The sequence below is a fragment of the Glycine soja genome, chromosome 11 (assembly GCF_004193775.1).
Source record: "Glycine soja cultivar W05 chromosome 11, ASM419377v2, whole genome shotgun sequence".
In the NCBI taxonomy this organism is placed as follows: Eukaryota; Viridiplantae; Streptophyta; class Magnoliopsida; order Fabales; family Fabaceae; genus Glycine; species Glycine soja.
This window is the reverse complement of record NC_041012.1, coordinates 37,663,968-37,679,128: the sequence shown is the minus strand read 5'-3', so window position 1 is coordinate 37,679,128 and position 15,161 is coordinate 37,663,968. Positions and strand designations below refer to the sequence as shown.

The window sequence follows — 15,161 nt, the reverse complement described above, 5'->3', positions numbered from 1 at the left end:
CTGATCTACATCAATATTTTTAACAGTAATTATTATTTTTATATTTTAAGTATATATTTTTTAAGAAAATATAAAAATACTACATTTGTTTTGTATTTGATCAGGTTGGGGAAAACTTTGGAACCCATCCCACACTATTTTAAAAATTAATTTTGTTAGTACATTTTAAATTTGAAATAAATCATAGATTAATTTATAAAATACATTTAAATTAAAACGATCTATAACATAACTTATTAAACAACGAAGAACTTAAAAAGTGTTTAAGAATTAAATTATATTTTTAATTAACAGTATAATTTTAACTTTTTTATTTAATTATTGTTATTATTATAAAATTATTTATTTAACTATTAAAATGATAAATTTATGTTTTTAATAATTATAAAAAAATATGAAATTAATTACATAATTAAATTATTAATATTTATATATAATATAAGTATATATATGTAGGCAACAACAGCTTAGAGAGATGCTACATGATCTTAAGAAAAATTGACTGGTATCAATGTAACTGATTTGAGTGCGTTTTGTTCTTTTCAACTAGGAATGGTTTGAACAACATTAGTAATCCAAGTGCTTCAACTATGTTCAAGGCAAAGAAGACCATATGGGTGCCTGCAATCAAATGTAGAACAGTAAGTAAGCCCCTAATAATGCAGCTAGTAAAAGAATCGGTGCTCTTAATAAACTATATTAACATCAGGGTATTAGACTAACAGAATAAATGCATAATCTAAACTTAGGTCCACACACATTAAAACATAGTACTATAAGGAATTCACATGTGATTCAGTTCTACATTTACTTTTTTCTTTGTCCTTCAACGGTATTAGATTAGCACAAATAAATACATAATCTGAAGTTAGGTCCACACAGATTAAAGGCTACTGTTATTGAAGGCTAACTGACTTTAAAGATAGTCAGAGGGTTCCATGTTCCATATATGAAACAGAAACCAGAACAAATAAATTAGTTGAGCATCATACCTGGGAGAAATGAAGCATCCATTCGCTTTTGTGACCAAGTTAATCTGCATTGACCATGATCATATAAGAAAATTGAAGATAATTTTAATGTATCATACTTGAGGTTAGAAAGTATGTGATTAAGAAATTCTACTAATGAAAACTTTGTTAACTGCCAATGAATCAGGGCCAGAGTAATTTCCATAAAATATCTTACTATGCCAACAACGCTAAAGGTATACATCAACAGGAAACAGGCTACCTACATCTTTCAATCTAGTCAACTAACAGTTAGGTGTCAAAGAACTATATCATAAAGGAACTTAGCATGAAGTTTCCGGAACTGATGAATTATATTAATCTGTTATTATTTATCATATATGAAAATACCTATGCAATAATATGTAAGTGTTATAGCAAGTGTCGTTTGAAATTCTAATCCTTTATAGATGTCTACATTGACATTTTTTGAACGAAGATAAAATCAAACAAAAGCTGGAGAAATCATAGGAACACTGTTAGACATCGGAATGTCCTTGTGAGGTGGTGGTGTGTGTGAGAGGTGAGTAGGCTGATGAAAGCACCACTGATAGGTGAAGGAATCTCTACTTCTACTCCTATCATTCTACAACTAAAAGAGATAAATGTAACAATTCTGATTCTTCATTCCTCACTCAATGGAATTACAAGGATATATAAGCAGAGCGCCTGCCATTGCTAACAGAATTCTAACAATAATATTCTAGTGGATCTACATGAGATATTTATTCTAACAACCAAAATGGTCTATTTGTAAACAACATAATCGTTCCATTTCTTTTCTTAGCTATTGAAATGATCCTCTTGGGCCTAATATATGGGATGGATTGTTACAAACACTCACATTGCACCACCTGTAGCAGGGCCAATAGCTTTGAATAGAGACATGCCTGTCATGGAAATGCCATTAGCTGCCCCCCTTTGGTGTTGTTCCTGTTATCCAAATCAACATGTCATCGTCAATAACTAGTCTCAACTCTCAACCATTGTAAAGAAACTAAAAACAATGAAATTATGCAAAAACTTACCACTGCTCGGTTTTGTAGAAGGAACAAACCAGTATTAATGGTCGCCTAAATCCAATAAAAAAGAGTACAACCAGTCAAATTTGTAACATAGAGAAACTTTTCTGACTCAATTTAATTGATCTCCTGAGGTTTAGAGAAGAATCCAAATAAATAACAGGAGCACTTACAGACAGAATATTCTTCAAAACTGAAGCAATACTTAACACTATGTATATTGCTAAGCCTGACAACAACGCTATGAAGGGGTAACTTTGCAAAAGTGGTATGGATATCATCTGCATATGGGACCAACGTTACAGAATTTTTTTTTAAATAACAAAAAATGAAATGCTGAAAAGCAATAATTGCCACACTTAGATGAAAACTAACCCCAGAAATGCGACCAATAACAATAGGTCCACTAGCTTTTTCCACGGATGGGTATATGGTAAGTTGGTAAATGATAAGTGCTAGACCTAAACACTTGAGAAGTCAGAAATTATACAAAATATCTATTACGAACTAGGAGTACGAATATAAATTTTTTCTACATCTTTGTCACTACTGTCAAACCCAAAGTACAAACAGTATAAAAGTATTGAACTAAAGGAATAAATTTAATATGGTTCAAGTGGTACCATATTATGTCAATCTTGTTCCAAACTGATGATTATCATACAAACACGTGTATTGTTCATGCCTTTATTATAAAGAAAGATAAAAGAACCTTGCTGTCAAAGTTATAGCATCCTGGAGTGTTATAAAATAGAAGATTTCGCATGCAAAAATAATAGAGGCCTGAACAGATGTACTATCATATAAAATTCAATTTGACCAACCAATATACAATTCAATTAGTAACCTTCTGATATATATGACCAGTAAAATTCATTTGGCAAGACCCGTAAAAAGAGAAGCGCCCTTGCAGGAAGTGACCATGTGGCCTTATGTAAATGCATAAATTTATGTGCAGTCATTATTGATGGAATGTTAGGAAGGAAACTTGTATGGCCAACCATAATAAGCATATATTGTTGTTTCTAGAGATGCACCTGATATTGAAAGAACATTACCAACATCATCAGTTGTAAAGTTCAAACCCCCCAACCTTTGAGGACTCACAGCCCATAATGAGAAAACCTAAAGAAATCAAGTTGAATGAATGTTGTTAAGTTAAAAAAGCAGGAAAGTCCAAACAGAATATCTTAAAGGAGATGGATGGACCAGTTTTAACCTCATTAAGTATCATACCTCTTGATATGCAATATCATGAAGTGCGAAAACACAATAAACAATGACCGATGACATTAAGGGCCAGTTCAGGAGGAGGTTTTCCTTCTTTTGGATTATCTTGTCTTTACTGGCCACACTGCCACCGTTTTCTAAAGCTTCAGCATTGTCTATGGATTCATTTCTACAATTGTGGTTGTGAAGTGTCTCCTGCATTTATGCAAAAAATTAAATTGATGAGGGAGACAGACTAAACAATATAAACAGTGAAGACAAGGCAATGCTGAGCTGAAAAAATCATACAAAAAATGGTTCTACAGTATAAAATGCCATCATAAAAAAAGTAAAATCCACAAAATATAAAGAAGATAGAATCATCTGTATTCAATGAACATATATGTCAACCTACGATACATACCGGAATCCAGATACAACCAATGACTACTACAAATGCAACTGCTGATATTATAAAGTTGGGCAAGAAGTAAGGAAACCTGCAGAATGATTGATGTTTTGGCAAATGAAAATCAGCACATCATTAAAGAATAAAATGATAGAAAGACAAAGGCAATAGGAAAATTGAATCCTTAAATTTTATAAAATTAAAAGCAGTAGATGTCCACTTACTTATCCCAGAAGGAATCCTTTGAAAATATATGGGGGTACTTCTCTACTGGCTACAATTAAAAAATTAGCACTGTTAGAGAAACTCAAGTACTTAACAGTACAAAATGTTGATAACATGCAATTTGTATGGCAGATGGATTTTTACAAAATAATAATAATAATCCTCAATTAAATACAGAATTTCAGGCATTAACTTTCTTAATTAAAAGCCAGAAGTCTTTCAAGTTAAAACAAGTCATCTCATGAACAAGCACAAAATTCAAGGGTTTATGCAAGATGCATCTTATACTCCAAATGGCAAAAAAGAATATAGATAGTACCCGAGCCAAATAGCCTCCCAATGCTGGGCCAATGATTAAACCTACTCCCCAAGCTGCACTGACCTAAAAGAAAATCACACATTGAATTATTATTGTGGAAATGCAGTACTAAGAAGTAAGAACTAATAGTACAAAAAGTTGGTGATGCTTACAGTTGAGAGTCCCAGAGCCTGGTGTTCTTCTCGAAAAAGTTCAGTGGCATAGGCCTTTTAAATATAAACGAGTTAGGCAAAAAGGTTACAGATGTATAAATTGAAATTTCTATGAGATGAACAAGTTACATATCCAAGTTCACACATTCAATATTTCTATCCTGGTACGGGTAGATGAAACGCGGAAGTCCTAACTATTAGGAGTTAAAAATGTAATACCTTCACTGGTCCAAGCAAACCATTTAAACTTCCCAGAAGAAATCTCATTATAACTGCCATCCAAAAACTTGTGCTAAGGCCAAATAGTGTGTTGAAAATGACACTGAAATCAAGCAAGCATTGATTATTATGGGAAGCTGCACAGCATCACTTAAAAGAATCCAATTCATTAGCAGATGTACTTACACTACAATAATCCCTATAACTATAACAGGCTTTCGGCCATAGCGATCAGCTACAATACCCCACATTACAGATGTCAAACATCTTCCAAACATGAATGCAGAACCTACAACATTTTTTATCATACTGGCATCAATAATAAATAGCTTACAAGAATTGTTGAAGACTTAAAAAAATGGAAATAATAGAAGTAAGCTTACCAACATAACCAGCATAAGAACTAATGTCAGCTTCTGTTTTTGCAATATTAAAATCCCTTACCTGAAAATAAATGTTGCATTTATTAAGGATGCATATTATGTGCATTGGCATAAAGTTAAACATCAGCAAAGATTTGATTTCTTGAGCATTTCATAACAAATGAAAAAGCAGAACAAAGAGCAACAAGCAATTAAAAATTCTCTTCGGCTCATCTAACATGTAACTATCAATTTCAGCTGCAAATTTATACGGTTGAAAGGGAACAGAAATTGGCATATTATTATTGAGAAAAAAGATGGGTGGTAATTGGTATATTATAGAAAATCTTCTGATTAATGACTCAGAGAGGCTTTAAAATTAGTTAGACTGAACCTTATTCAGTTCTTCAGACCACTAATTAGTTGTTTGCATTCCAAAATTGCAATTTATTAAAGTAGTCTCATTGGAGGAGTAAAGTTCATTCACATTGGCCAAAGAATAAATTGCTATTTGCAATAAGACACACTTTCCATTAATAGCAATTTCTCTCCATTCAAAATAGCTCAAAAACATCCCTTCCTCATGTAAGTTAATCATGGCAATGGACATTCCAAGAAACACAAGTAATTTGAGTATTGAGGGAAGGATTTTCTTCAAGTATAAGTGATGATTAAATTAAACAGTGAATTGACACTTAAATTCATTTTTGAAATGCCAAAACAGAGATGATGTGAAGATTGAGAGGAGTGAGCACTTCTTATCTTCAACTTTTAAGAATATGTTCAGACAACTTCCAACAATGTCACATAATTAGACTATACATCAAGTGCAAAGGCAACAACAGTAAACCCCAGTACATAGTTAAACTCACCATGAAATAAAGGAAGGGGAAGAGAGACGATATGGGCAACGCTGTACAAGACAAAATAAAGTGACATCAGAAAGGGGAAAATAGTTTCAACTGATTGACAAAGAAAAGATGACTACTGGTAAAAAAAAGAGAATCAAACACTGATTTTCATTTGAAAATATTTTAGCATTTAACTTTGATCCTCCCACACTACTCTAATGGGATTATTAAAAAGCAATGTTTTTTTTACCTAAGGTACTCAATTTCAGACACTCAAGAGAAAAATGAAATAATCATATCAGTCACCACTAAGGGGTAAGCTTTTTCCTGATTTTCTCCAAGAAAAAGGATGAACCAAAGTTAGAAAGTGTGCAACTTGAAAAAAGACTAGTTTTGCAGTTTTAGCTGAATAAATTAACAGTTAAGGTATCAATGTCAACATTATATTCAGTTTCAGTTCTGAAGTTAGGCACCAAATTTTATAGCCAACCTGACTGAACTTTTACCTAGTTTAGCAACCTTGTAGCAACTGTGTTTGTCTGATGCAAAAGCACATAAGAGAAAACAAAAAATTTAGATGACTCTTGTCAAAAAAGGCAATTGATAACATAATTTAAACTAAACATTTGGTTAGCAGTTAGAACAGTATAATTAGCAAACATGGCAGTCACAAATACCCCAAAAGTCCTAAAATGGCAGAACTGAAAGAAGAAGAAAAAAACAATTTTCCTGAAGTGAAAAGTACACAAAATAAAATAAAATTAATGATTACCAGCACACAACACCACCATCCATATGATGAAAAGATTTCTAACAGGTACACCTTGTCCCTCACTCAACTCTTTGGCTTGATCCACTTTACAACCTGGGCAGTCCTCGTAGTACTTCCTCTCCAACAATGGCTGCTTAACATTCTCTTCCATGTTTGTGAGAGAATCACACCACTTGTTTCACTCAGGTCCCTCTTTCCTACACTATGTTGCATGCATCATTCAAAACCTAGAAAACAAAAGATTATCACAAAAGATGCCAAGCTACTTTGTTTTGAAGCACAAAATGGAGAAAAGAACAAGGGTCGAGGAAACAAACGCACACAGAACCAAAGGGAGAAACTCTTGGACTTTTCCTTGGTTTGAGAATGCAAAAATGAACATGAACAACTTACAACACAACACAAGCAAAGGTCTAGCCTCAAAATCACTGTTTTTTTAATCTATAAAACTCGAATCTCGGAGCAAAACTTGTTGGTTCTCACTCAATGTATGATGACACGTGACAAACACTCGTTTTTTAAGAGCAACGAGTGTAAAAGGTAACAACAAGTGGCACTGACAGCCAACGAAAAACACCTATTAAACATTAACACTGACACAAACATCAGACACAACACGGACACAGACATGTTAAACACATCAAATTTAACTTGGACACGGGCACCAATGTCGTGTCAGTATCGATGTCGGTGTCGTGTCGAACATCAATCACAATAAGAAATTAAGGTGTCCGTGCGTGATAGAAAAACACTCGTATCTACCGGATGTCATGTAACAACTTTGTCAGTAAATAATAATTTACTACAAGCATTTCAGTAAATGTACTCACCTAAATTTTCATACATTAGAAAAGAAAGAAAAAAAAGTTAACAGGTGGTAGTGGTACCTTTGCACACGTACGTTACAGAGTGAAGAATAGCCAATGGGGACAAATGATGAAGGAGGAAAAAGCTCCTGAGAAAGATGATTACTGCAAATCCGTTTTTTTTTTCTTCTAATCAGCAAATTGAGAAATATACAAAAAATATACTCCCTACAATCGTGTAATTGCACACAATGGTTATAGTCCATTTCTATCGCAGGTTGGAATAAAGAAAAATGTTTCATAGACAGTTATTATTATGTTATAAGACATCAAGATTGAGAGAAGAAAAAATATATTATAAAATTTAGCAACTGAATAAAAAAAATATCAAAAAAATATTTAAAATATGTGAATATTCATATATCATTACCATACAATAAATTGAAGATAATCAAAGGATGCACATATTAAATGCTCACCCTCCTCACCCAACACGATCCCCAATAATAAATTTCAGCTTTTCTGTTGTTTCTTGAAGTTGATTCTTTTTAAGCCATAACAATTGTTTTAATATTTAATGATAAACTCTTTTCATCAAAATCATTCATGAAAATAGTATCATTTGAAGGAACATTACAAAGACAATCTGAAAAGACACATGAGATAAAGCAAGTCTCCCTCCACTCCAATTCCGTATGCCACGCTTCAATCTGCATATCTAATGTCATGTTTATTTAGGATTAAAATACAAGACTAAGAAAATGGAAAAGAAAAGACAAAAGGGTATTGCATTTGCATGAATAGAAAAAAGCTAAGCGCATAACGACAAAAGGAAAAAAAGAGACGGCAAAACTTATCACAAATACCCGTGCCATAACCTATGGTTCTAAATTTCAAATCTCATTCTCAGTTTTTTTTTCTTTTTGTCAAGAACATTTTGATGACTGAAAAATTGAAATCGAAAGACCTAATTATATACCTTTTGGGTTAATTCAAATGTAAATAAATAAACTTATTATCGAGAGAATCTAAGTCTCAGTTGGTTTTGAGTAAAGTACTTGAGTAGTTATAAATGTCCGATACTTTATTTGGTTCGTACGCATAATAAAATTACATTTTTTTTAAAATCAAAACCAAAATTAATAAAAAAAATTCATGTTCTGTATTTTTTCAACCCCTCTTACATAACAAAAATACGATTACTATAAATATATAATAAAAATGTATTTTCATTAAAATGGTATTTTGGGAATGAAACAGATGTTAAATTACTCTGGTAGTAATTTTTTTAATTTAATTGGTTTAATTTAATCTTTTATTAATAAAAATTTAATTTAATCTCTTAATTCTTAAAATTAAATTAATGTTGTCTATTTTGTCGAAATGAGCATAACAATGTTAACAAAACTGAACACGATATTTTCACACTTTGTAGCCGTTAATACTATTACTTTTCAATTATCAATTATATATATAAAAAAACAACATCAACATAACTTTGAAAATTAAACATCAATTTATCAAATTAAATGCTTTATTAATAAAAAGAAGAAATAGTTAAATAATAAAAAAATTAAGATAAATAATAGTGATTTTATTTCCTTTAATTGAGTGATAAAATTTGCGACAAAAAAGACTTCTTTTTTTTTAGCGAATAGCAGCATCACGATGAGAAAAGAGAAAAGTTAATAAAGTAATAGAAATATGAAGCAGCAGCAGCAGCAGCAGAAAGCAAAGGAAACGACGCAGTTTAGTTTGGCATTTAGCGAAGGCAATGGAGAAGAAAACGCTGTTGGCGGAGAGCGATTACTACTACAGGGTGGAGTTCAGAGCGTGCAAGGACGACGCGTGGTACGCGACGCGCGTTTCGCTGGAGGGAGAAACACTGAAAGTGAAGTACTTCAACTTCCCCGACGAATACGACAACGCGTTTCGAGCCTCCGAGTTTGGGGACTTGGAAAAGCTTCAGGAGTTTGGGGAACGCTTCAGAACCCTCTCCAAACAGGCTCAGGACAGCGATTGTCGTTCACTCGCTGAGGGTGTCTGGGTCTGCGCGTGTCATTGTTTCGGCGATGATGATCTTCGCTACTACGACGCTGTCGTCGACGGGGTTAGTCGCCACGCGCCACTTTCTCTTGTCGTTTACTTGCGTCATTATGAACTTTTTTCTTAACACCAAAAGTTAAGCTTTTTTATTATTTGAGTATATAATTTTGTTCTTGAAAGTTTGTGTGAATATAATTTAGTTTCCGAATCTATTACTTTCACTGCAAATTAGTCCTTCTACTGTGAAGTTAATCAAGTTGACTTTGATTGTATAGTCATAAACTTTGAAGGGCCAAATCAGTATAGGTTCATTAGGTTGTTACTTTTAGTTTTTGAGATGGAATTGTATATTTACTCTTTATGATTCAGAGAGACTCACATAAATTTTACCTAAGAGTGAAATGTGATGCAAAAAAATGTATTTCTAGCATTTTTCTTACTGTCTTGTACTCTTGTAAGAAAATTAACTACCAGCACTATATCACACGTTATCAATGATGGATGGCCGAAATTCACTTCCGCCATATAGACATGCCACTGCGGTCTATGACGCCGCCATAGCAGGCCTCCCTTCACTGATTGCCTATGGTGGTTGGAAAAAAATCCGCCATGCCATTCCGACATAGCGGCCATTTGACAACACTGAATTATCAGATAATCCTAAATGTTCTCTATGATAGTATGTTTAGATTTCCATTATATGTCATTCCTCATTTGAGCAAATAGTAATGTATAATTCTTCGTCACTTATGAGAAGGTTACATAGTTTCTTAAAAGCCACAACGTGAAATGGAAACTAAGCAAGTCCTACTAGATACTAAATTCAATAAAATAGAAAGCTGATGGCTTTTTATTTAGTTTGGGGAAAATAATGCAGTCGACTATTACATTCTTGATTAAATTGCTTCCTCTGTATCCTTATGTACTTTTTTTGATACTGTGCCTGCTTCACAGGTGCAACATGGAAAGCATTATTGGAAAGCAGGAAAGGAAACATGCTTTTGCACCTTCATACTTTTCTGGTTACAAGGGCCAAATGCGGGAAATTTGACTGCTACAACAATTCAGGATATCTGCATGGTTCAGCTTGAACGGCAGCTAGATCCTGTAGTGGCTTCATTTCTAGAGATGGCAAGGAGGAAAATAGAACGACCAGCAAAGGCAAGTAGTATATGCATCTTTATATAATCATGAGCACTAACCTGTAATTTGCATGATTAGAGAATTATAGTAATAGTTGTGCAGGTTCCAATTCTTGAATGTGTTCAGTGCTTGACATGATATCTTACATCACTCTACAGGAAAAACAATGTGCTAATCAGTCTGTTGTCAAATTTTGTTCACCTGAAGGTTTGTTTCTATGTAATTTTAGAGGAGGTTAACACTAGAAGTAGGTTCAAGTTCAACACACTAGGTTTTGCTTCAAAATCTGTTTCTTCATGCTTTTCAGATATTTTTATGGTTCTATTCATATGATTGTCCATCTTGCTGTCAGGCCTAAGACATAGCAGTCAAAATCACAGGTCAACATTTAGGATCATATGATTTTGTTTACAAGACTTGTACAATTGAGTCAAATTCTACTTGATTGACTACAAGTAGGACCGTGTTCAAGTAAATTTGACATTGTCACGTTGCCATGGTAAAATTGTTGGAATTAAAACTCATAATGTGGTTAACAAAATGGCCTCTTGGTCTATTGATTTTATGGATGGGCTGTGAGTTGTGACACAATTTGAATGGACTGATGGTTGTTTGACTTGAAATGAAAAATATGGTCCATATAGACCTTACAACTAGTGTTTTATGCATTTAGGTTGTTTGTGCATTTGATCTTCTTTGCTGATCTGTTCAGTTTCTTTTACGAAGAAGACTTGCTTTTTCCTTTATAATTTATCTCTCTCTTCCTACTTAAAATGCCATAGCTATTTTTTTTTAGTTACAAGTATTTTTCCTGTGAATCGTTATGTATTACTTTTTTTTTAAAAATAATTCTTATAGTAGTTGGGATCTTACTATCCTCCTTTAAATTTTATGGTCAAATGACTCAAATCCTTGGGAGACCTTGTTTGATCTTATGTAAAATTGCTTATCTAACATTATTGTTTTTATTATTTTTTCTCTACCCTTATGCATGTTCTTACATTAGCCTATATGTTTTACACCCTTATATCATATTCATCACCCTTGGCTTTTATTTAGTGTGGTTGTTCTTTATATTGTTTATGATGTTCTATAATATAAATCTTCTAACTTTTTTCCTCAGATTCTCATTTGGTTTTTTGTTTTCTTTCATTTGGTTTATAGTTAGTTGTCATGACAGGGAAGATAGGGTTATTGAAGGAACAAAAAAAAAAATGTGTATGATATTGATTGCCAATATCGGTAGAGAGTTATGTCCATCAGCAATTACAGAGTTCTTACATAGACATACTTCAGTATCGGCTAGTGTCTTCATTTTTCCGAATTTGGCATCGGAGGTATATTCCAGGGGAGCCATTATGTTGGATTCTGAAAAAGAGTTCCAAAAGCTGTGTGACTTTTTGAATAATCCCAACTGCATCGTAATATCTTCAACTGAAAGGTATTTTGTATGTATATTTCTTAAATATGTAGGTTGCAGTATAAATTTCAAGCACAGTCTTCTATGGCTTTTCATTGTTGGCTCAACTGTGAAAAGTAAGCGTCTGTGTTAATCATCTTAATGTTGAAACAAGGCTTGCCAATCTCTTTCTGTAGTAATTATTTAATTAGTTTAACTTTAACTAACAATGCTCACAAAATTCTGTATATGTTAATGTTGTATGGCTGTTTTTATTTGCTATTTAGAATAAATCTGATCTTCACTATCTTTTTCCAGGCCATGGGTAGTACTTGAAAAGCTAGTGGGGCTCAAAAAAATTAAAGCATCAATAGGAAGATTTGTGAATACATCAACGGTAACATTTATGCACAAACGTATTTCCTCCCTTTTGCCAACAAAATGAATATTTCCAGGCTTAGTAGTGGAGCATGCAAAACTTGGATTGCCACATGGTCAAATTAAGACACCAGGAAAATCATTAAATGTATTGATTGTAGGGGCATCTGGTTCACTAGAGGGACCTGTGCACATAATGAGAATACATGTCATGTCATGCCATACTGATAAGTGATAATGATTTTGCTTTTGCAGAATATATTACAAAAAGGAAAGAGTGGAAGGAGCGACAGTTTGAAGGTTGTATACTCAGGAACTCAAGAATTCAAGATAGCTAGTGACATGAGGGATTTGTTTTTGGAATTTTTTAATCACCAAGAGCGGCTACACAAGAGGCTTGCCCTTGAGGAGAGAAGGGTATGTAACTAATGAACAACTTGCTTAACTGTTTGTTGTCCAGTTTTTACTGGTTTGGTATGTAATTGTGATGATGTTGTAATTTGCAAACGTAACTACTAGATCATAGAAGTCTGTTAGGTATCACTCAAACTTGTCCCCATAGAGCTTAGTGGGAGCTATGTGCGACAAGATATCATCAATTTTAGTACAGACTGCAAAAGAGACAAACTCGTTGCTGTGGTTCCATATGTGAAGTGATAAATATAACTAGGCTTCTTGGTCTTGTCAAAAACCACTGTATATTGATTACTGAGATGCTAATTCACACATTTATCCCCTTGATCAAGATTGTTATAGTATGCGTCTGGATCAACATAATTGATATTGATATTATATGGTTTCATGGCAAATCAAGGTTGATATTCACACGTGGAGCTTTTCCATATCAAAGGAAGTAATGCTTTCCTTAATAGCATTATATGGTTTATCCATAATCCTGTAATGTTTTCCTGAATATCATTATATTGTTTATCCATAGCCAGTACTTATGTTTTTCTCCTATAATAAATCACCCATTCGAGAGAGTCAAATATAGATAAATCCTCTATCCTAAAACACTGAACAATTATCTAATACACTTACCAAACCTTAAACAGTGTATAATATCTCATGACCCGTCGGGGCGTTTAACTGGCATAGCAGGGCCACAAAAGGAATTGAACATGTCTTTAGTAAATTCACATGCTCCAAGTCCAACGGTGCATCGAACATTGAAAATGTTACCTTAAAAATAAGGTGTACTAGTGGAAAGAAAAATTATGTTTGACAAATATTATTATAAAAAATAATAAGAAAAATAGAGAAAAGAATGAGATAAAAGTAAATTAATCCTTGGAACATACATTATTTGGATGTGGCAAAAGTGGCTTAATAATGCATCCCTTCAACACATGGTGCGGTGAACTCCCTCAAAATATATACCATAACTGAATTGATCACTAGCACTTCTAAGGAATTGCTTGGGAAATCCAGCATTTTTACTGGGATACTGTCCCAACAATAGAGTGAAATGGTCAAAATATCTTTCATTTTTTTCATACATACTTGGTTCAAGTAGAAATTAAACTTGTGTTTCCTGTATTATCAATAAAACTCAAATCAATTGGACTAATAAACACATTATGTTATAAATAAATAGTATCGTTATATATAATAGATACAAAAATTATATAATGAATTTTTTAATATATAAAACATCTATTTAAAATTTAGTAATCTTATATTTTACAATGCAAAATCAACTATTAAGATTTCATTCTTTTATATATAAAAAAAAGAAATACACATTAAATCTAATAATCAACTACTAATGTTGTAAATTACATTTGAAAGGCACCTAAAATTCTAAAATATATTGTTTGAAAATAAAGTAATATATTGTTACAAAAATATCATTAATTTAGTATCAACTCTTAATTACTAGATTTTAAAAAAAAATTATAAAATTTCTGGAACCTTATAAAAGTAGGGCCTTAATGTCCCAGTTTATATACTATCGTGATAGTAAAAAAAATTTAATTTTTTTTTATTTATAAAATTTGATAATTAAACAAATTTTTTATTTAATTGAATGATGTATTATTTAGATGTTTATTATAATGATTAAAAATTAAATAAACAAGATATTTAATTAAATGATGTATTTAGATGTTTTTTATAGCAATTAATAATTAAATAAATTTGATATTTTTCTACATATACAAATACTTATTAAATCTATGATTTTTATTTATAATTTATATATGTAAACAAATTAATTGCTAATAAAAAAATAATCATCATAAAATTTATTATGTTAATTTACATGTACATTAAATATAAATTAAAAATTTTAGTGTTATATATAGCGACACTATTTATATATAACATAATGTGTTTATTAATTCAGTTGATTTGAACGATTTATTAATCATGCATGAGACATAAGTTTGATTTCTGCTTTGACCATTAATTTCTATCATTAGATGTTAAAATATTGACTCAATAAATAAAATGCATATAGTTTTAATTATAGATACTTGCTTTAATGGATCACAATTATTCTATTTCTAACAATAATTTTATTAAAATACACAATTTTTTTTTAGTTTTATTAGAAATTATGTTACGTGGAGCTACTGATTCTTAAAGTAGATATATAGAAAGTCTTGAGTTATTGACTTTGACATGTTTTGAAACTATAGAACGCAGCCTTAAAAGTACACATCTGAATACTAACGTACCCCCTTACATCATATCATCGGATATTGACTGATAAACAAACAAAAAAAAATTCAATGCTATCAACTTATTCAAAGAAGACGACTCGACATTTCAAATACCACATCAATTCATGGGATGTTGACTAGTAGTACTACAATTATTTGTGATCACTACTGTA

General features: G+C 32.0%; 2 protein-coding genes across 7 annotated transcripts; one reads left to right on the top strand and one right to left on the bottom strand.

Annotated features, from left to right (window-relative positions):
* Positions 1-404: 404 nt before the first annotated feature.
* On the bottom strand, positions 405-7,030 carry LOC114376753 (protein ZINC INDUCED FACILITATOR-LIKE 1-like). Of its 5 annotated transcripts, none has more exons than XM_028335009.1 (19): positions 6,872-7,030; positions 6,551-6,777; positions 6,285-6,317; positions 5,800-5,840; positions 4,949-5,009; positions 4,752-4,854; positions 4,566-4,668; positions 4,347-4,400; positions 4,195-4,257; positions 3,875-3,924; positions 3,666-3,741; positions 3,269-3,457; positions 3,070-3,157; positions 2,408-2,493; positions 2,206-2,313; positions 2,039-2,083; positions 1,855-1,943; positions 993-1,036; positions 405-621 (listed from the first exon to the last, which is right to left on the bottom strand). In XM_028335009.1, the coding sequence occupies exons 2-19, from the start codon at positions 6,699-6,701 to the stop codon at positions 509-511; spliced, it is 1,497 nt and encodes a 498-aa protein (XP_028190810.1). In that variant the 5' UTR covers positions 6,702-6,777; positions 6,872-7,030; the 3' UTR covers positions 405-508. The 5 variants fall into 5 exon arrangements, with proteins under 5 accessions (XP_028190810.1, XP_028190811.1, XP_028190812.1 ...); XM_028335010.1 differs by having other exon boundaries at positions 3,875-3,920; positions 4,195-4,252; XM_028335012.1 differs by having other exon boundaries at positions 548-621; positions 1,901-1,943.
* A 2,026-nt stretch (positions 7,031-9,056) lies between these two features.
* On the top strand, positions 9,057-13,067 carry LOC114377246. Of its 2 annotated transcripts, XM_028335677.1 has the most exons (6): positions 9,058-9,466; positions 10,357-10,563; positions 10,704-10,752; positions 11,710-11,986; positions 12,263-12,341; positions 12,578-13,067. In XM_028335677.1, the coding sequence occupies exons 1-6, from the start codon at positions 9,131-9,133 to the stop codon at positions 12,749-12,751; spliced, it is 1,122 nt and encodes a 373-aa protein (XP_028191478.1). In that variant the 5' UTR covers positions 9,058-9,130; the 3' UTR covers positions 12,752-13,067. The 2 variants fall into 2 exon arrangements, with proteins under 2 accessions (XP_028191479.1, XP_028191478.1); XM_028335678.1 differs by lacking the exons at positions 10,704-10,752; positions 12,263-12,341; positions 12,578-13,067 and having other exon boundaries at positions 9,057-9,466; positions 11,710-11,900.
* The last annotated feature ends 2,094 nt before the right edge of the window (positions 13,068-15,161 follow it).